Source organism: Anomaloglossus baeobatrachus, chromosome 7 (assembly GCF_048569485.1).
Source record: "Anomaloglossus baeobatrachus isolate aAnoBae1 chromosome 7, aAnoBae1.hap1, whole genome shotgun sequence".
NCBI classification, from domain to species: domain Eukaryota; kingdom Metazoa; phylum Chordata; class Amphibia; order Anura; family Aromobatidae; genus Anomaloglossus; species Anomaloglossus baeobatrachus.
Genome location: NC_134359.1, coordinates 259709507 through 259732476, shown reverse-complemented (window position 1 = coordinate 259732476; position 22970 = coordinate 259709507). Strand labels below are relative to the sequence as shown.

The 22970-nt window shown below is 42.1% G+C and overlaps 1 protein-coding gene across 1 annotated transcript in view; it reads right to left on the bottom strand.

The window, feature by feature from the left end:
- Positions 1 to 18328, bottom strand: part of LOC142245404 (cytochrome P450 2W1-like) — a 30219-nt gene extending 11891 nt beyond the window's left edge. Inside the window, exons 1-7 of the mRNA XM_075318077.1 lie at positions 18125 to 18328; positions 16040 to 16202; positions 13104 to 13253; positions 10020 to 10177; positions 3800 to 3973; positions 1835 to 1976; positions 1272 to 1456 (exon numbers count right to left, since the gene is read on the bottom strand). Of these exons, the coding sequence (XP_075174192.1) occupies positions 1272 to 1456; positions 1835 to 1976; positions 3800 to 3973; positions 10020 to 10177; positions 13104 to 13253; positions 16040 to 16202; positions 18125 to 18328 (1176 nt within the window). The remainder of the gene's footprint in view (positions 1 to 1271; positions 1457 to 1834; positions 1977 to 3799; positions 3974 to 10019; positions 10178 to 13103; positions 13254 to 16039; positions 16203 to 18124) is intronic.
- Between the last annotated feature and the right edge of the window lie 4642 nt (positions 18329 to 22970).

The following is a 22970-nucleotide window of genomic DNA, read 5'->3' as shown; positions in this document are numbered from 1 at the left end:
ACATTTGATTACCACCACATATGGGGTATCTGCGTACTCAGGAGAAAATGCACAATACATTTTATGATGCATTTTTCCTGATACCCTTGTGAAAATACTAATTTTTATGGCTAAAGTAACATTTTTGTGTTAAAAAAGTAAAATTTTCATTTTTTCGTCTACATTGCTTTGGTTGCTGTGAAGCTCCTAAAGGGTTAATAAACTTCTTGGATGTGGTTTTGAGCAGAGTGAGGGGTGCAGATTTTAGAATTGGGTCACTTTTGGGTATTTTCTGTCGCCTAGGTTTCTCAAATCACTCCAAATGTGATGTGGTACCTAAAAAATTTTTTTTTGTAAATTTTGTTGGAAAAATGAGAAATTGGTGATGAACTTTGAACCCTTCTAACTTCCTAACGGAAATTTTTTTTTTTTCAAAAATTGCGCTGGTGTAAAGTAGACATGTGGGAAATGTTATTTAGTAACTATTTTGTGTGACATATCTCTCAGATTTATGGGCATAAAATTTCAAATTTTGAAAATTGCAAAATTTTCAAAATTTTCGCCAAATTTCCGAAATTTTCACAAATAAACGCAAAACATATCGGCCTAAATTTACCACTGACATGAAGTACAATATGTCACGAAAAAACAATCTCAGAATCGCCAGGATCCGTTGAAGTGTTCCATAGTTATAACCTGTCAAAGTGACACTGGTCAAAATTGCAAAAAATGGCCGGGTCTTTAAGGTGAAAACAGGCTGGGGGCTGAAGGGGTTAAGAGGATTGTTACCGGTATCGCTAAAGTAAAAGAGGCTGAGTTGCAGTACTACATACAATGTGTGGACTTGGAACAATGCAACCATGTTTTTTAACCCTATACAATCCATTTAAATTAATGGACAATGATGAAACATTCAAGCTTCAGAAAATTAGAACCATGCCAGCTTCTGACGGAATATTGGTATCATAGATAGGGAACATGTCCAGCACTCCGATTCAAATGAATGGACGATTATGTAACACTCTTATAAACTGGAGCTGGTCTTTGTCGGTGGCTCTAAGACTATATTAAAAATTGTCACAAAAACTGCAACTCTTCATCCGAATTGTGTTGTCTCCATCTAACAGTCATGTACCCTTCATCAGTTGGCTAGACCTATAGACCCCAAACCCATCACAACTGCAGGTTGAAGGCAGACACGTCATCAGGATTCCTCTTGTCCTAAAAATGAGCTAGCCATTTTCTGAAGACCCAAACCGGTGCATGACCGAATCTCTGCTCTGACAACTTACTTTAGGGATGTAGTAACCTTTGAAATTGGTGTCTGTAGCTGTGGCATGTGGAATATGGGGAATGAGGTTGGCAAATCTCTGAACTTCATGAATCACAGCGTTGCTATAGGGCATTGCATTTCTGTCCTCAAATCTTGGGAGACGTCCAGATTCAAGAACCGAATCGATTTCTTTTTGAACTTTTTCTGTTAATATATAATACACAGATTAGTGTTTGGTCTTAGTCGGTGACTACAGACTTTCTGTAGAGTTCATACTCATGACAAAGCTGAAGATATGTATAGTGGCGCCATATTACCTGGTAAAAAAAACTAGAATTAGAGAATCTGTTGGGAAATTATTTTAAGGACCAAAATGAATGAATAATAAATGCAGACATGGAACAGTGGAGTGGTCTCTATTCTGTGGGTCTTGAGCTGAAACAAAAACTGATGGTGGCCCAAAGGCAAGCTACGAGTTGTGGTCAAAACAGCCCAAGACCACAATCATGGAGAAGAATGAAGATCTTATGAGCATGGATTGTCAAGTATTTGATATATCTGATGTAAAGTAACTGAACTTACTTTGTACTTCGGGATATTTCATCATCAGCAGAATGCCCCATTGCACTGTCGTAGAGGTGGTCTCTGTGCCGGCCATAACCAAATCTAGTACTGTAGCTACCACGTTATCTTCATGGAAGAGGGTATCTTTGTTTGTTCGTTCCTAGAACACATACAATATTTTAGTTGGGTACTTTTATTTGTATAACTAAAATGAGTCATTTAAGGGTTTCTTTGGGGACCTTAGTATTGATGATCCATCCTCATGATAGGACGTTAATATCTGACTTGCAATTGCCTGACTGTCAGGACCCCTATGATCAACTGATTGAAGGTGCTAAAGCACATGGGAAATGGCAAAGCCCCAAACATTGCGAATGGTTCAAGTTCTCGCCTATACAAGTGAATATGTTCTCAATGGGGAAGAGAGTAAAAAGCTTCCGTCTGCCAATACCAGATATCTGATCCACATATCTCCAGAACTGACGTCTGCAGTCTGGGGAGAGTCAGATCACTCCTATGCACATTAAATGGTCATCTGGTCCCATGAGAATTGGCAGCTAACCATTATCTAAAGTGTATGGGTGCCGTAACTATATATGAAGCTCTCCTGTCGATAGTGTTGATGGGAAAGCTGTGGAATAAGGAGCTTGGGAAGCTGCTGCTATATTATAGGGTATTTTTGAGTATCAGACATTTCCCCCAACTTGCAGAGACTGATAAAGCATAAAATTACCAATAAAAATGTCCTCCATTGCTCCAAAGCTAAGCATACGTAAGGACTCAATAACATTGTGTTGGCAATGAGACCGTAATAAGGGGGAGTTTCTGCCATTTTCTCCAAAAAATAAGACCTACTCCAAAAATAAGCCCTAGCGGGAATTTTCTGTCATTTTGGACTATGCCTGAAATATAAGCCCTACTCCAAAAATAAGCCCTAGTTGTGGTTTAATAATGAAGTGTCCAGGCAGCTAAAAAAGTTAAAGAATACTTTAGGACACTTCATTAAAGAAAGCAGAGAGCCCCAAAAGAGAGAAGACAGCCCCATAAGAAGGAGGACAGCCCCAAAAGAGAGAAGACACCCCCAAAAGAAGGAAGACAGCTCCAAAAGAAAGAAGACAACCCCAAAAGATGGAAGACAGCTCCAAAAGAAAGAAGACAACCCCAAAAGATGGAAAACAGCTCCAAAAGAAGGAAGACAGCCCCAAAAGAAGGAAAAGACAGCCCCCAAAAAAGCGCTCTCACTAGACCCTGAACAACTACAGCTGGCAATTGCCGATGGTGGATGGGCTCTCCCACAGAGATCTGCATCATTGTCAGGTACCACGCCGTTCTGTTCACACTCACACATCAGGTCCAGAGTATCCCTCCGCTCTCGCTCACACACACACACACACACACACACACACACACACACACACTCACACTCACACACCAGGTCGCAATATTACTCCACTCTAACTCTGCGTGAGTGATACTGCTTCTGGCCAGGAGGGAGTGCAACTGCTGTAGGACACAGGGGGACCTGACAGCGATGCAGATGTCCAGGGTCTGGTAAGTGTCATCATCTTGGGGGGGTAAACTTACCCGTGATCTCCAAAAATAAGACCTACCCCTAAAATAAACCCTAGCACGAGGTAAAAAATAATATGACACTGTCTTATTTTTGGGAAACCACAGTAGTAGGTACTATTTGTAGACAACCTCTCTGGCAGGCATTGACCATGGCGGTCCTCTCCTGGAAGCCACTGTGTTATCAATATGCTTTGTAGCTACTAATTATAGGGTCATTCCTTGGCTGATACGGTTTATGGTGGTACATTTATATCTTATACTCTCTGATAGGCATTATTTATGTGGCACTATAGTTTTTGCTTATCTCCAAGAAGAGAAAATGGGGATATTGTCCAACATTGGATGAAAGAGTGGATACAATGATTTCTTATTCCCATAAGACCCAGCTATTAGATCAGACGTTATAATGACCTCTTCTTGCTTGGCAACTATAGTTTCGATGAACGTGTACAGGCAGTTCACGTCTATTTTGTTCCTTTTCGCCTGAATGTCCGTTTTTAGCACCTTGCAGACTTCATCAATCTTTTCGAGTATGATTTTATGAGTCCTCATGAATATTGAGAACATTGGGTACAGGTTGAACAGCTGGAAAACAAAGCAATGTCCTTGTTACACAGAGTGGTAGGAACGCGCTATAGATGTAAAGATTTGCATCTAGTAATACTAGTAATTAAAGAAAAGATGAAAATATGTTAACACTGAATATAGGAATATGAACAGACATTACTGCTAATAAAATACATATAAAAATTTCGATACTTAGAATATAAAAAAGGGAAGCTTTATTATTTGCCCAACAACCAATGTCAAAGCATATCTCTTGATGTTGGGTCCCTATCTACTCTGATGCCTCTCTTTGGGTAAACAATCCTCCAATTTATTGGCGGGTTAAAATTTACTAATATAGAATTTGTAAAAAGGCCACTTTTATGAGAGCCCACCGTTGGCTGTGGGGTCACATAAAACTGGCCCTTTTATATTCTAAGTATCTCAATTTTTATATATATTTTCTTGACAAAACAATCACTGATCTCGGGGAGACCAGCCAGAGAAAACAATGCCAGCAGCCAACAAGGGCGCTTAAGACAGTGAACTCCTAGGTGCATTGCCCCCTGGGAAATATGCAAATCAAAAAAGTCTGTGGAACCTCCGTTAGGAGTCTTAACACAGAAACTAGCCAGATATCCCTCAAGGAATTACCTAGCCAAGGAGTGGCTCTTTTTAGGAGACCACCATAACCACCATATTAAGTGGCCTTTTTAAGGTGGTGTCACACATAGCGACGCAGCAGCAATCACAACCAGCAATCTGACCTTATCAGGATCGCTGCTGCGTCGTTACATGGTCGCTGGTGAGCTGTCAAACAGGCAGATCTCACCAGTGACCAGCCCCCAGCCAGCAGCGACGCGTGGAAGCGTAACTAAGGTAAATATCGGGTAACCAAGGAAACCACTTCTCTTGGTTACCCGATATTTACCTTAGTTACTAGCATCCGCCGCTCTCATGCTGCCAGTGCCGGCTCCCTGTTCCCTACACTCCAAGCCAGAGTACACATCGGGTTAATTACCCGATGTGTACTCCAGCTACGTGTGCAGGGAGCCGGCACTGGCAGCGTGAGAGCGGCGGACGCTAGTAACTAAGGTAAATATTGGGTAACCAAGGAAAGGGCTTCTTGGTTACCCGATGATTACAGGCTGCCAGATGCCTGCTCCCTGCTCGCTTCAGTTCGTCGCTCTCTCGCTGTCACACACAGCGATGTGTGCTTCACAGCGGGAGAGCAACGTCCAAAAAATGAAGCAGGACATTCAGCAACGACCGGCGACCTCACAGCAGGGGCCAGCTCATTGCTGGATGTCACACACAGCGACAGCGACTGGACGTCGCTGCTACATCACAGAAAATGGTGACTTAGCAGCGACGTCGTTGTCGTTGTCGTCATCGTTGCTATGTGTGACACCAAGTTTAGTCAATATCCAACTCTTTGACAAGTTTAAAGATATGACAAGGGAATTACCAAGGCCAGGTATCCATCCACATTTCACCTGGCCAGAATCCTACTCCACACTGATGAGGGGCAATACCCCGAAACAGCTGTCTGTGGATGGATACCTGGGCTTGGTATTTCCCTTGTCATATCTTTAAACTTGTCAAAGAGTTGGATATTGACTAAAAGGGCCACTTAATATGGTGGTTATGGTGGTTTCCTAAAAAGAGCCACTCCTTGGCTAAGTCCTTCCCGGAGGGATATCTGGCTATTTTCTCTGTTGAGACTCCTAACAGAGGCTCCACGGACTTTTTTGATTTGCATATATATTTTCTTAGCAGTAATGCATGTTCATATCCCTATATTCATTGTTAACAAGTCTTACCATTTCAGAGTGGAACTGTCCCTTTATTTGTTATAATATATCTCATGTTCAGTATGCACCTGTTCACACTTGTGTTAGGAAGTGTAATCAGTCTTTTTACTTAGATTATGGCGTCATGCCTTATGATTCACCCCTACTTCTCATTAGCCTTAGGAGTTTTTAATTCTTTATTAGCAGGTTCCTATTCTCCCATAAATTGAATTTTTTTGTATTGGAAAGAGAAGCATTAGAGTAGATGTGGACCCAATATTAAACATACGCCTTGGCATTGGCTGTTGGGCTCACATAACACTTTCCATTTTTATCTTCTAAATAACTAAATTTTTTATTTTTTTTCTTATGTTCATATTCCTATATTCATTGTTAACATATCGTAGCATTTCAGAGTGAAACTGTCTCTTTATTTGTTATAGTAAATCTCATGTTAAGTATGCACCTGTTCACACTTGCATGTTAGGAAGTGCCATCAGTCTTTTTACTCAAAGAAAAGATGATGTTCCATCTTAAAGTGGTGATATTTGTACTGGTTGCCCTTGCAGAGTATTCTTAGGTGGACTTTAAGAGCCAAGGAGAGGATAACCCTTACTCAAAGCAGATTATAAGCTAATCGCTTGCAGTTTGGGATAAATCTAATAGGTTCATTCAGAAGTGATTAGAGTTTAATAGTGATTTGAGCTTTGTATGCAATTGATAGATGGGTCACAGAATTGTTTGCGCTGGTGGGACAAGAACACAACAGTCCAACCCTGTTCTAGTACTTTAAATAGAGCTGAATGTGTTGAAAGACACAATAGGCTATATACAGTATATATTATAATCCGAGCTACATGAATACTGGGTCTAATGCCAAACTAAAGGACTTGTCCACTTTTACAAAAGAGGTGCCCAAAGGATTTCATAATTGTATTTGTAACTCAAGAAATGCGAATCTTCTACACTTGCTGTGTTTTGATTAAAGAGGTGATTTCATGACTAGAGGAGACATCACCGCTGCAGCATATCACTGAGCTCAGCAACTGTGCAGATGTAGACGCTGATTCTCTGAGATCAGTGATTGATTGCAATGGTGATGTGTGCTATACTCGTAACCAGTTGCATACCTAGAGTTCGATGGGCCCCGATGCAAAATTTGGGCCCGCCCCCCCCCATGTTTGCTACATGTATCAGCCCCTGTAGTGTTCTAAATTCTACAAAGACATAAATGTTGCCCTCCCTCTTCATTATGTAGTAATGTCTCCCATCCTGGACCTCATCTTGGGATATATATCCTCATCCTGGGTCCCTTCCTGGTATATCTGTCCCCATCGCTGGGGTCCTGGGTTCAAATCCTACCAAGGACATCATCTGCAAGGAGTTTGTATGTTCTCCCCGTGTTTGCGTGGGTTTCCTCTGGGTACTCCGGTTTTCTCCCACACTCCAAAGACATACAGATAGGGACTCTAGATTGTGAGCCCCAATGGGGACAGTGTTGCCAGTGTATGTAAAGCGCTGTTGAATTAATAGCGCTATATAAATGAATAAAATTATTATTATTATTATATATCCTCATCCTGGGTCCCTTTTTGGTATATACAGTCAGGGCCAGAAATATTTGGACAGTGACACAAGTTTTGTTATTTTAGCTGTTTACAAAAACATGTTCAGAAATACAATTATATATATAATATGGGCTGAAAGTGCACACTCCCAGCTGCAATATGAGAGTTTTCACATCCAAATCGGAGAAAGGGTTTAGGAATCATAGCTCTGTAATGCATAGCCTCCTCTTTTTCAAGGGACCAAAAGTAATTGGACAAGGGACTCTAAGGGCTGCAATTAACTCTGAAGGCGTCTCCCTCGTTAACCTGTAATCAATGAAGTAGTTAAAAGGTCTGGGGTTGATTACAGGTGTGTGGTTTTGCATTTGGAAGCTGTTGCTGTGACCAGACAACATGCGGTCTAAGGAACTCTCAATTGAGGTGAAGCAGAACATCCTGAGGCTGAAAAAAAAGAAAAAATCCATCAGAGAGATAGCAGACATGCTTGGAGTAGCAAAATCAACAGTCAGGTACATTCTGAGAAAAAAGGAATTGACTGGTGAGCTTGGGAACTCAAAAAGGCCTGGGCGTCCACGGATGACAACAGTGGTGGATGATCGCCGCATACTTTCTTTGGTGAAGAAGAACCCGTTCACAACATCAACTGAAGTCCAGAACACTCTCAGTGAAGTAGGTGTATCTGTCTCTAAGTCAACTGTAAAGAGAAGACTCCATGAAAGTAAATACAAAGGGTTCACATCTAGATGCAAACCATTCATCAATTCCAAAAATAGACAGGCCAGAGTTAAATTTGCTGAAAAACACCTCATGAAGCCAGCTCAGTTCTGGAAAAGTATTCTATGGACAGATGAGACAAAGATCAACCTGTACCAGAATGATGGGAAGAAAAAAGTTTGGAGAAGAAAGGGAACGGCACATGATCCAAGGCATACCACATCCTCTGTAAAACATGGTGGAGGCAACGTGATGGCATGGGCATGCATGGCTTTCAATGGCACTGGGTCACTTGTGTTTATTGATGACATAACAGCAGACAAGAGTAGCCGGATGAATTCTGAAGTGTACCGGGATATACTTTCAGCCCAGATTCAGCCAAATGCCGCAAAGTTGATCGGACGGCGCTTCATAGTACAGATGGACAATGACCCCAAGCATACAGCCAAAGCTACCCAGGAGTTCATGAGTGCAAAAAAGTGGAACATTCTGCAATGGCCAAGTAAATCACCAGATCTTAACCCAATTGAGCATGCATTTCACTTGCTCAAATCCAGACTTAAGACGGAAAGACCCACAAACAAGCAAGACCTGAAGGCTGCGGCTGTAAAGGCCTGGCAAAGCATTAAGAAGGAGGAAACCCAGCGTTTGGTGATGTCCATGGGTTCCAGACTTAAGGCAGTGATTGCCTCCAAAGGATTCGCAACAAAATATTGAAAATAAAAATATTTTGTTTGGGTTTGGTTTATTTGTCCAATTACTTTTGACCTCCTAAAATGTGGAGTGTTTGTAAAGAAATGTGTACAATTCCTACAATTTCTATCAGATATTTTTGTTCAAACCTTCAAATTAAACGTTACAATCTGCACTTGAATTCTGTTGTAGAGGTTTCATTTCAAATCCAATGTGGTGGCATGCAGAGCCCAACTCGCGAAAATTGTGTCACTGTCCAAATATTTCTGGACCTAACTGTATGTCCCCCATTCTGGTATGTATATTCCCATCTTAGTATATATGTCCTCATTCTGGGCCCCTTTCTGGTATATATGTCCCTCATCCTGCTATATATGTCCCCATCCTGGTATATATGTCCCCAGTCTGGGCATCTTACTGGTATATATGTCTCCCTTCCTGGTATATTTTCCCATCCTGGGCCCCTTCCTGGTATATATGTCCCTCATCCTGCTATATATGTCCCCATCCTGGTATATATGTCCCCAGTCTGGGCATCTTACTGGTATATATGTCTCCCTTCCTGGTATATTTTCCCATCCTGGGCCCCTTCCTGGTATATATGTCCCTCATCCTGCTATGTATGTCCCCATCCTGGTACATATGTCCCCATCCTGTCTATCTTACTGGTATATATGTCTCCCTTCCCGGTATATATGTTTTCATCCTGGGCCCCTTCCTGGTATGTATGTTCTCCACTGTGCCTCTAACACATAAATAAAACAAAAAAAATCACCTTCCCCACTTCCCACGTCCCGTGGCATCTGACTCTGTAGCTGGCACAGTTTTCGGCAGCTGACATTGGCGCGCCAGCTATAGTGATGCATGACGTCACTGCCATGTGACACCAATGCTTGGCACACCGATGTCAGCTGCTGGCCTTTGTTTGGCCAACAGCATGTATTGCAGTGCAGAGAACCAACGGGTCTCTGTGCAGCAATGCATCTCAGCCGGATGTGCGTCCTCTTACACACATCTAGTTTAAGAAGGCGCTGGAGTCGACGGGCCTCCTCCATCCCTGAGACTGGTCGTAACATTACCAATGCATGCAAAACACAGAGACTGGAGAAGAGACTGTTCTGGATCCAAAAGGGCAAGTACTATCTGTATTTGTTGTTTTACAATTATGCAATATTTTGGGCACAAGTTTTATAAAAGTGGAAAACCCCTTTAACGATCATTTATCAATCTTCTACTCTTTTGCAGTCTAATTCATGTCCTTTACTTTTCATTGTATTGGTTTTCACAAAGCTAAAAGTATAACATGAAATTACTGACCTGTAAATACGGAGAGCCAAGCAAAATCACAATTTCATCAATGAGATCCAGCAAATTCATGTAGATTGGATCATTATAGTCAAATCTATTGCCAAATAACATGGCAAAGGTGATATTTGTTGGTCCACAGGCAAATTCCCTGAGCTTAAACTGTCGACCTACAACAGAGATTATGCAAAATTTGTTTTCTTTTGTTTACATTTTTTTTCAACTTGAATCATTTAAGTCCATTCCTTAAACCATAGCTTCATCTTTCCGATTGTTACAATTTATATATCCTAAAATATTATTAAAAAAATGTATATTTTGTAAATTGAATTTATTTGCATCTTTCCATTTTTACCCAATGTTTTTAATATTTTTTTGTGTGTTTCTGCTTTGAAAGACCCATACTTTTACGTACCCAATTTATGGATTATAAAACGAATTATAAATAATATATTCATATTATTTTACTGGTTGTTATAGATAGAGTAATCTCATTTATGTGAAGAATTTAGTTTTGTTTTTCTTTTTCTCTCACATCAGATGCTATATGCCAGTGTGACCCCGGCCTTAGAGCAGGTTGCAAGCACAATTGCTGAGCCTGCTCTGACAGAGGTCACCTTTTTGTTGTAGATCGCAGAATCTAAGGGATTCAACTGCCTAACTTTGTGGTCCTGCTGATGATGGTGCATTTACAGTGATGTCTGAAGATTTCTGCCAGTGCCATACTTTTATTACTGTTTGGTACAGAGCTTGGCTATTTCTGGCAGTCCTTTAAAAGGGACTTTGTCAGGTGATTTTCTAGTACAATACTAATGTTCTCTTTAAATAGGGCTTAAGGAGACCTTCATCAGTAGGCTTTATTGCCCTACCTTATCCTGTTATCTTGCTTTAAGCTCCATAGCATTCAGTGTCTTGGCCACACTAGTCAAGTGTACGTAAATACAATTTGCATATGTGCTGCTCTCATCCACCTCTCAGTGCATTCACTATAAGGCTATGTGTCCACGGTAGAATGTCCCTGCGGATTTTTCTGCCTGAAAATCCGCGACTTTCGCGGCAAATCCGCACCCGCGGATTTGCCGCGAATTTACCGCGGATTTACCGCGGATTTGCCGCGGATTTTGATGCGGATTTCATTTTTTTTTTTTCCCCCATTCAAAACCAAAAATCCGGACCAAATCTGCACCAAACAATTGACATGCTGCAGATTTTTCCGGATCAAAATCCGCGGCAAATCCGCAGCGGAAAAATCCGCAGCATGGACACAGCATTTCCAAAATGCCATTGAAATGGCTTGGAAGTGCTGCTGCTGCAGATTTTCGGGAAATCCGCGGCAAATCCGCGGCAAAATCTGCGCAAAATCCGCGCGAAATCCGCAGCGTGGGCACATAGCCTAAGGCTATGTGCGCACGTGTGCGTATTGCATGCAGTTACGCTGCGTTCTGCACCGCAGCGTAACTGCATGTATCCTGCGTCCCCTGTACAGTCTATGGAGATTGTGCAGGAGCCGTGCGCACGTGGCATATTAGAACGCAGCGATTCGGCTGTTGCCCGAATCGCTGCGTTCTAAGAAGTGACATGTCACTTCTTCCGTGCAGTTTGCATGCTGTCTATAGGGAGAGGCAGCATGCAGAGCGCACGTTCTCTGCCGGCACCATGCGCTTCAGAATGGAGCTTTTCAGCTGCGCTCTGAAGCGCACCTTTTAGGTGCGGTGCAAAGCGCACACGTGCGCACATAGCCTAAGGGTACCTTCACACTTTAGCGATGCAGCAGCGATCCCACCAGCGATCTGACCTGGTCAGGATCGCTGCTGCGTCGCTACATGGTCGCTGGTGAGCTGTCAAACAGGCAGATCTCACCAGCGACCAGTGACCAGCCCCCAGCCAGTAGCGACGTGCAAGCGACGCTGCGCTTGCATGGAGCCGGCGTCTGGAAGCTGCGGACACTGGTAACTAAGGTAAACATCGGGTATGGTTACCCGATGTTTACCTTAGTTATCAGCGCACACCGCTTTGCTTAGCGTGTGCAGGGAGCAGGAGCCGGCACTGGCAGCGTGAGAGCTGCGGAGGCTGGTAACGAAGGTAAATATCGGGTAACCACCTTGGTTACCCGATGTTTACCTTGGTTACAGCTTACCGCAGGCTGTCAGACGCCGGCTCCTGCACATTCAGGATTGTTGCTCTCTCGCTGTCACACACAGCGATGTGTGCTTCACAGCGGGAGAGCAACAATAAAAAAACGAACCAGGGCTGTGTGTAACGAGCAGCGATCTCACAGCAGGGGCCAGATCGCTGCTCAGTGTCACACACAGCGAGATCGCTAATGAGGTCACAAAAACCATGACTCAGCAGCGATCTCAGTAGCGATCTCGCTGTGTGTGAAGTACCCCTAACTGCTGAGAACTGGGGGCAGCAGTGCAAGTTCTGTTAAGATTTACAATCACTGATGCCAGCACTGAGAGATGAGAGGAGGGAGAAAGTGCATATTTAGCTTGTATTTACGTATACTTGACAAGTCACACTGAATTCTATGAAGCTTACAACAAGATAACAGGATAACATAGAGCAATAAAACTTACTGATCCTGAAAGGTCTAGTTAAGCCCAATTTAAGATTACATTAGTAATGTACTAGAAAATCACCTGACAGATTCCCTTTAACAATTAATCGAGCGGAGATTAAGGATGTGCACCTTCACTCCTTCCAAGACAGAGCTCTACAGAGTCTAATTCTCGGGACAGCAGTGGGATCCCATTCACATGGATAGAGATTTTGTCAAAAACCCTTTAAGGCTATGTTCACACAGTGCGTTTTGCTGGGAATTTTTTTTGCATGTTTTTTGTTTGTTTTTTTGTTTGTTTTTTGGCTGCTTTTTTGCTGCTTTTTTTGGTGAATGAAACTAACTTTCCTTAAACTTGTACTAAAGACTAATGACACACTAAAATCGCAGCAAAGATGCAGCTTTTTTACTGCCAAAAGATAAGGTTTTTCTGAAGAAAAATAAAAGTTGCAAAAATGCCCTGTGTGAACATAGCCTAAGTAAGGTCACTTCTGTAACATGGATTATATAAATGTTGTCATAATCACGGATCTCACCTTTGTAAGACTCAACCTTGCCTGTTAGGAACTGCAGTTCCTCTATGATTTTGTCTTCTATTTGTTTCTTGCCCATGCCCAGATTCCTCATACTGGACATTGTAAAGCGCCTGGTTGTTCTCCACATTTCTCCAGATGCAAAAAACACACCTAAAAGTAGCAAATACAGTTAGGTCCAGAAATATTTGGACAGTGACACAAGTTTTGTTATTTTAGCTGTTTAAAAAACATGTTCAGAAATACAATTATATATATAATATGGGCTGAAAGTGCACACTCCCAGCTGCAATATGAGAGTTTTCACATCCAAATCGGAGAAAGGGTTTAGGATTCATAGCTCTGTAATGCATAGCCTCCTCTTTTTCAAGGGACCAAAAGTAATTGGACAAGGGACTCTAAGGGCTGCAATTAACTCTGAAGGCGTCTCCCTCGTTAACCTGTAATCAATGAAGTAGTTAAAAGGTCTGGGGTTGATTACAGGTGTGTGGTTTTGCATTTGGAAGCTGTTGCTGTGACCAGACAACATGCGGTCTAAGGAACTCTCAATTGAGGTGAAGCAGAACATCCTGAGGCTGAAAAAAAAGAAAAAATACATCAGAGAGATAGCAGACATGCTTGGAGTAGCAAAATCAACAGTTGGGTACATTCTGAGAAAAAAAGAATTGACTGGTGAGCTTGGGAACTCAAAAAGGCCTGGGCGTCCACGGATGACAGCAGTGGTGGATGATCGCCGCATACTTTCTTTGGTGAAGAAGAACCCGTTCACAACATCAACTGAAGTCCAGAACACTCTCAGTGAAGTAGGTGTATCTGTCTCTAAGTCAACAGTAAAGAGAAGACTCCATGAAAGTAAATACAAAGGGTTCACATCTAGATGCAAACCATTCATCAATTCCAAAAATAGACAGGCCAGAGTTAAATTTGCTGAAAAACACCTCATGAAGCCAGCTCAGTTCTGGAAAAGTATTCTATGGACAGATGAGACAAAGATCAACCTGTACCAGAATGATGGGAAGAAAAAAGTTTGGAGAAGAAAGGGAACGACACATGATCCAAGGCACACCACATCCTCTGTAAAACATGGTGGAGGCAACGTGATGGCATGGGCATGCATGGCTTTCAATGGCACTGGGTCACTTGTGGTTATTGATGACATAACAGCAGACAAGAGTAGCCGGATGAATTCTGAAGTGCACCGGGATATACTTTCAGCCCAGATTCAGCCAAATGCCGCAAAGTTGATCAGACGGCGCTTCATAGTACAGATGGACAATGACCCCAAGCATACAGCCAAAGCTACCCAGGAGTTCATGAGTGCAAAAAAGTGGAACATTCTGCAATGGCCAAGTCAATCACCAGATCTTAACCCAATTGAGCATGCATTTCACTTGCTCAAATCCAGACTTAAGACGGAAAGACCCACAAACAAGCAAGACCTGAAGGCTGCGGCTGTAAAGGCCTGGCAAAGCATTAAGAAGGAGGAAACCCAGCGTTTGGTGATGTCCATGGGTTGCAGACTTAAGGCAGTGATTGCCTCCAAAGGATTCGCAACAAAATATTGAAAATAAAAATATTTTGTTTGGGTTTGGTTTATTTGTCCAATTACTTTTGACCTCCTAAAATGTGGAGTGTTTGTAAAGAAATGTGACAATTCCTACAATTTCTATCAGATATTTTTGTTCAAACCTTCAAATTAAACGTTACAATCTGCACTTGAATTCTGTTGTAGAGGTTTCATTTCAAATCCAATGTGGTGGCATGCAGAGCCCAACTCGCGAAAATTGTGTCACTGTCCAAATATTTCTGGACCTAACTGTATTAGTTAATTGTTAGTTTTTTTTTTAATGTATAATGAATGTGAAGGAAAATATATCAATGGAAATATCAAACTGGATGGAGATATAGACTTTAAGACAGCTCATGTGACAATTACTTATTCTCATCTGTTTTTCATAGTTCAGTTGTTTAAGTGCAAAGTGCAAATGAGATAAGTGTGGATTTTCAGGGTATGGAGTTTTTTATGAGTGTACAGTACATATGATGCTGTCACGTGACTAGCCGCAGAGGTCTGACTCAGCACCATCGATCAGCTGTTCCCAGCCCCGTCAGTGGTTGTATATAGATACTGTAGGGAGCATAACACCGCCACTGTGTCACTCGGTTTAGTGATCGCTGCTAGGTACTGCAGATCAGCTCCTATCTAATATATAAAGCTGAATGTGTGTATGTGTGTATGTATGTATGTATGTATGTATGTATGTCCAGGATTGGCATCTACACCGTCGCAGCTACAGCCACAAAATTTGCACACTCACACTTCTGGACCCCAAGAGCGTCATAGGCTATGTTTTGAGGGGAAGTTTTAACCCCGCACTTTACAGTTATTCACCAAAAAACCTGCCTCCATTAAAGCGAATGGAGCTGGGAGCCACAGTGCAGCCAGAACTTCAGAAGAATGCGCAGCCACGCCCTTATATGGAATGTTGGCGTGTCACAATGCAGCTAGGGAAAGAGACAGACACAGACAGGGTAAGAAACAGACATAGACAGGGTAAGAGACTGACACAAAGAGACAGACTGACAGGGAAAGAGACAGACACAGACAGAGACAGACACAGGAAAACAGACAGACAGGGAAAGAGACAGACAGGGAAAGAGAGGGAAAGAGACAGACAGGGAAAGAGACAGACAAAGAGAGAGAGAGGGAGACAGAGAGATATATACAGAGGGGAAGACAGACAGAGAATGGGAGAGAAACAGAGAGACAGTTACTATCCCGGGCGTTAATACATTCTATTTATATATTCTATCCCGGGAATGTTAATACATTCTATTTTGTTAACAACAGTTAACAGCGAAGCCGGGTAGTAGAGCTAGTATATTAATAAGTATAATACAAAAAAACAATAAAAAAATAAAGAAAAAAGTTGCTATACCATTTCCTCTCTGGATAGCATGAAATATCGGGAGAAAAGCTCTGTCGGAGAAAACATCTGCACCTTCCACGAGGGCTTCCTTTATTGTCTCCAGTCCAGTGAGCACTATGGCTTTATTCGTGCCCAGGTGAATGGTGAATATTGGACCGTATTTCTCTGAAAGCTAAAATATAATACAAATAACTACAGACATATAGCACAACTCATATAATAGACATCACAGGACATGCAATCATATAAACGTCCCTATAGATAGGTTCTGTGACCTGAGGGATCCGGTGATGTCATGTCAACTGTCCCGACGTCAACGAGCCAGGCCCCGGTCTCCCAGAGTGACTGGGCTGTGGACGGTGTTTCACCGCTCATCACAGTCCATCATCTTGCGCTCTCTCCTTCACTGCAGAGCGCCGCAAGCAGGAGCGATGCTGGGCTGTGACGTGCTGTGAAACTCCGCCCACAACCCGTCACTCAGGAAGACTGTGGCCAGTCTCGGTGATGTTGGGTCAACTGGAAGTTGACATCACCGGTTCCCAGAGGTCACAGAGCCTGGGGGTCACCTGATGGGGATGAGCGGACCACAATAGCGCCGCTCAGAGGCACAATTCACTAAACAAGGTATTTGTAAAAAGCCTTCTTTATTAGGTTTAAATCGATGTGTGGCCACTATGCTGTGTAGTGAACTGCCCTTTTAATCTGAAACATCAATTGCTGTGCATGCGCCAAAAATGAAATCAAAGCTAGGGTAAATTTGCACTCGAATTTTCGCCATTTTTTGGCATAAATTATATTAAATCTGTTCTGCTTTCTGTGACCACACCTCTTCTGCAAAGTTCCTCCCACTTTTTCAGAAAAGCGTCATTTGCAGGGGAGTAAAGTTTTAAAAAATGCAAATTATGGCCAAAATTGGCAACTTTTTTATGCCAGAAAGATTCGTAAACGCTATAGTAAATGTCCCCTATAGTAAATGTGATTGTAAACAGTTCTGATGATGTGTTGATTAACACCACATTTTCAGGATAATAACCTTTTTTACATGACAGGTTTCCTTTAAGGCCTCTTTCACACATCCAAATTTCCGGTACATGTGACGTCTGTTTTCACACGTACCGGAGACATGGACATAGACCCATTAAAATCACTGGGTTTCTGCACACATCTGTGTTTTGACATGGACCGTGTGTCTATGTGGAGCACATGTTTGTCCGTGTGCTCCACACAGCAACATGTTCATTTTCTTCCAACGGCACAGGTGTCACACAGACCGCAAACCGATGTGATCCATGTGATATCAGTGTGGCATGTACCGGAGAAAACACAGGTGACATAAAATGAAATCATTTTTATACTTACCTGTCTCCAGCGCTGCTGTTGCTTCAGAGTCCCCTCATTATGCCTCATGAATATTCACTGCACTCACCCGGAAGTAACAGCAGCGCTGAAGACAGGTAAGTATACAAGTTAATTCTGTCTGTATACTATCTGGATGTCACACGGATGGCACAAGGACAGCACACGATACACACACACACGGACCCACCCACATACGCACCTTCTCCCCACACCATACAAAACGTTCATGTTTTTCACAGAGGTGTAAAGGCCTAAAATAGTCTGCTGGGTGAGCCTAGACAATCCAAGTCACTTGTGGATCCTGTTGAGAAAGCCTGACTTCCCTTGATAGACATGGATGTTGTCCCCTACAAGCACAAAATGTTTGAAATGTCACGCTTGCGCTGTCCAGAAGAGGAAAGTACATGTGCAATGCAGAGGAATCAATTTTCTTATGCGCATGCGCAGGTGATGCTGCATTGCACAAAAGTGAGATTTCAAGCAATTTTTGCATGGTGTAAGGGATATCATCTACATTTATAAAGGTAGTATTTTCTGACAGGTTGCTTCTAAATGGAAGTAGCATTCAGGCAGAAAACAGTAATAATATGAATAATATGAATAATAATGACAACATATTATATCAAAATATATAAGAATATAATTAAAATGAAAAAAATAAAATAAAAATACGGTGCAGTATTAGTGCATCCTAACAAAAAAAAATCTGAAATTTTGTAAAAAAGTTGACTTTACCTTCAGCAGAGAGAGGTCCTGCCGTCTGATGTCTAGTAGGTGCAAGTTTCCGATCAGAGGTAGCGGTGCTGGACCTGGAGGAAAGTTATATGGGGTCTTCTTCCTTCTTGTAATAAAGTGCATCAGGAATGTCAGCACCAGTAATGTACTCAGCGTCAGACCTATAGAGACAGAATCTGTGATGAAGTAGAACAAGTTGGCCATTTTAGATATTGAATCTCCCTAAGATCTGTCCCGGTTTAGGCTTTGGTGGCTTTATATAGATAAGAAGAAGAAGGAGGAGATTCAGTCCTGAACAAATATGACAAAATACAAAAATAATCCATCAATTCTTCTTGCACGAGATTTTAAAGGATGGCAATGAGGAAGTTAATGAGTAACTCGATTAGACTTGGCAGCTATAAACTTGGCAGTCGTGACCTACTTTCCTCTGCATATCTTATTCATCCCTTTTACTTAAATAATGCCCAGGTTTATATTTATACTTTAGGCAGTTATAGTCATCAATATTCCCCTGTTTCCCCCAAAAATAAGCCCTAGCGTGATTTTGCAGGATTTTTGGAGTATGTTTGAACTATAAGCCCTATTCCAAATATAAGCCCTACTTACAGTCTTTCAGCATTAGGGGAAATCAAACTGGGCAAATTCTCAGGGCCCCCACTCTCTTAGAGGCCCCCACTGTTTCTATTCCGAGGTTACCACTGCTTAAGGACCTTTATGTGATCATGATGTCACCAAAGGTTTCTTAACTACAGAAGTCTAGAATTGATATGGCTTACCGGAGAGGTGGTAGTGGAGTGTGGTCACAGGAGAAAGGATTGGCGATACTGAGGGCTCAGAGGAGGGGATGTCACTGCATTGGGCAGCTCAATAGGGTCATTGGATGAAGGGTTGGTGATGCAGAGGGCATCATGATCTCACAGCGGGCTGTGGGCTCCATTGAATTGCCCACGGTTGACGCACTGCACTTCAAGAAAATGGCCGCATAAATGGCACGTGCGCAGATTGACACAATGTACTTCATGAAAATGGCTGCGGAGTGCACACGTGCCGCCTTCGTGGCCATTTTCTTGAAGTCAATCTTGTTAACCACGGACGATTCAATGCGCCCACAGTCCACCGGCAGATCAATGGCTTCTGCTGCCTTGACAACCCTGAGCTCGCAGTATCGCTGACCCTCCGTCTACTGACCCTCCTGAGCCGCGACATCCCTTCCTCCGAGCCCGCAGCATCGTCGACCCTCCGTCCACTGACCCTCCTGAGCTACCCCACCACCTCCTCTGAGCCCGCAGCATCGGCTACCCTGCCTCCTGTGACCATCCTGAGCCGCTCCATCACCACCGCTCCTCCCTGGTGAGGTATTATAAGATGCACTAGAATTGTAAGACTGACCCTCATTTTAACATTAAAAACTATTTTTTCCTATTTTCCTACTCTAAATTTGGGGTGCATCTCATAATCCATAGCCCGGCATGTCTTATAAAATGAAAACTACAATGTATTTTATATATATATATATATATATATATATATATATATATATATATATACATATATATATACATATATATATATATATATATATATATATATATATACACACACAGTGCAGACCAAACGTTTGGACACACCTTCTCATTCAAAGAATTTCCTTTATTTTCATGACTCTGAAAATTGTAGATTCACATTGAAGGCATCAAAACTATGAATTAACACATGTGGAATGAAATACTTAACAAAAAATTGTGAAACAACTGAAAATATGTCTTATATTCTAGGTTCTTCAAAGTAGCCACCTTTTGCTTTGATTACTGCTTTGCACACTCTTGGCATTCTCTTGATGAGCTTCAAGAGGTAGTCACCGGAAATGGTTCTCACTTCACAGGTGAGCTCTGTCAGGTTTAATAAGTGGGATTTCTTGCCTTATAAATGGGATTGGGACCATCAGTTGTGTTGTGCAGGAGTCTGGTGGATACACAGCTGATAGTCCTACTGAATAGACTGTTAGAATTTGTATTATGACAAGAAAAAAGCAGCTAAGTAAAGAAAAACAAGTGGCCATGATTACTTTAAGAAATGAAGGTCAGTCAAATTGGGAAAACTTTGAAAGTGTCCCCAAGTGCAGTGGCAAAAACCATCAAACGCAACAAAGAAACTGGCTCACATGAGGACTGCCCCAGGAAAGGAAGACCAAGAGTCCCCTCTGCTGCGGAGGATAAGTTTATCCTAGTCACCAGCCTCAGAAATCGCAGGTTAACAGCAGCTCATATTAGAGACCAGGTCAATGCCACACAGAGTTCTAGCAGCAGACATATCTCTAGAACAACTGTTAAGAGGAGACTTTGTGCAGCAGGCCTTCATGTTAAAATAGCTGCTAGAAAACCACTGCTAAAGACAGGCAACAAGAAGAAGAGACTTGTTTGGGCTAAAGAACACAAGGAATGGACATTAGACCAGTGGAAATCTGTGCTTTGGTCTGATGAGTCCAAATTTGAGATCTTTGGATCCAACTACCGTGTTTTTGTGCGACGCAGAAAAGGTGAACGGATGAACTCTACATGGCTGGTTCCCACCGTGAAGCATGGAGGAGGAGGTGTGATGGTGTGGGGGGGGCTTTGCTGGTGACACTGTTGGGGATTTATTAAAAATTGAAGGCATACAGAACCAGCATGCCTACCACAGCATCTTCCAGCGGCATGCTATTCCATCCGGTTTGCATTTAGTTGGACCATGATTTATTTTTCAACAGGACAATGACCCCAAACACACCTCCAGGCTGTGTAAGGGCTATTTGACTAAGAAGGAGCGTGATGGGGTGCTACGCCAGATGACCTGGCCTCCATAATCACCAGACCTGAACCCAATCAAGATCGTTTGGGGTGAGCTGGACCGCAGAGTGAAGGCAAAAGGGCCAACAAGTGCTAAGCATCTCTGGGAACTCCTTCAAGACTGTTGGAAAACCATATCCGGTGACTACCTCTTGAAGCTTATCAAGAGAATGCCAAGAGTGTGCAAAGCAGTAATCAAAGCAAAAGGTGGCTACTTTGAAGAGCCTAGAATATAAGACATATTTTCAGTTGTTTCACACTTTAAGTATTTCATTCCACATGTGTTAATTCATAGTTTTGATGCCTTCAATGTGAATCTACAATTTTTAGAGTCCTGAAAATAAAGAAAACTCTTTGAATGAGAAGGTGTGCCCAAACGTTTGGTCTATACTATATATATATATATAATATATATATACATATAGATATATGTGTAATCGTCAGAGAAACATGGTGCATGCGCTGACAAGACCTTTAATGAATCATTTTTAGATTGTAGATTAGTTATCTAGGTTGTTCTAGTGCCGTTTTCTCTTTACATCCAGCCACTGTCACCAGACAGATTTAAGAATCGGCTGCCTGGTGAGGGTGCCGTGCTTCTGACCTCCACAAATCTGATAGCTGAAGCTTGGAGAGCCGCTTTACGAGTTGACAGCACCAGGAAAATTAGAGCCATTGTGTAGACATTGCCATAAAATGCTTTATGGCAGATGCAATAAATGGGAGTTGACGGACAGAAAAATGTTATTGGTTGTTAGACGCTTCAGGAATGTGGTGTACAGTCCCTTCTCCAGATACGAGGAGATGAGGAGATCTATACAAATTCAATGAATGTCAGTTGAAGGTGTCAATTTTTTCACAGGACTGCTGGGCATTGTATGTGAGGGCGTCTTTACATGTTTTCAACAGCAGATGTAATGGGAAAGAAGAATCAGCCATTTTGGACTTAACCTTACCTGAACCTTTGTTAGTATGCGATAAGAGTGGTGTCTGGCAGCAACTTATTTCCCTCTCTCTATTAAGAAAACATGCCTTCTGAGAGAGCTGAGGTGAGATCTAACTGGAGGAATAGATATCTAAAGTGTATGACTATCTTAAAGCCTCCTACATATTAGATGACTGTCGGCCAAACATTTGGCCAGCAGCATCTTGGCTGTTTCTCCCATACACACGATGCCTTGCATGCAGTGACAAAGGCAGCAAAACATCCCCAAAATATCTTTGAACCTCCACCATGTTTGATTGTAGGTACTGTGTTCTTTTTTTGAAGGCCTTATCCTGTTTTCGGTAAACAGTAGAAATATGTACTTTACCAAAAAGCTCTATGTTGGTCTCATCTGTCCAAAAGATGCTTTCCCAGAAGGATTTTGTCTTACTCACATACATTTTGATACACTACAGTCTAGCTTTTTATCTCTCTGTGTCAGCAGTGGGGTCCTCCTGGGTCAACAACATTTTTGTAGTCTGATAATGAAAACATGCTGCCTTTTATTTGGCCCTGATTTTTTTACCTACAGAATGTATATAAAGGACAGTAAGTACCCGAGTTATTACCTATCCTCCACAATCAGGCATAATACCTACTTCCAAGATTGCCAGTTAACACCGCTGTCCTCTGGTCACCTTCCAACCCTATCCACAACATATTGGAGACCAGGTATTATAAACACTGCCACATTAGTTGCCCTCTACAGTCATGGCCGAAAGTTTTGGCACCTTTGAAATTGTTCAGAAAATGAAGTATTTCTGCCAGAAAATTAGTTTGGTTGTACATATGTTTATTTCCTTTGTGTGTATTGGAATAACTTAAAAAAGTGAGAGAAAAGTGCAAATTGGACAGAATTTCACACAAAACTCAAAAAATCGGTGAGACAAAATTGATGACACCCTCAGTTTAATATTTGGTTGTGCACCCTTTACCCTTTGGAATAAATAACTGCAACCAATCGTTTCCTATAACCGTTAACGAGCATCTTACTCCTCTCACCTGGAATTTCGGACTCTTCTTTCTAAATGGC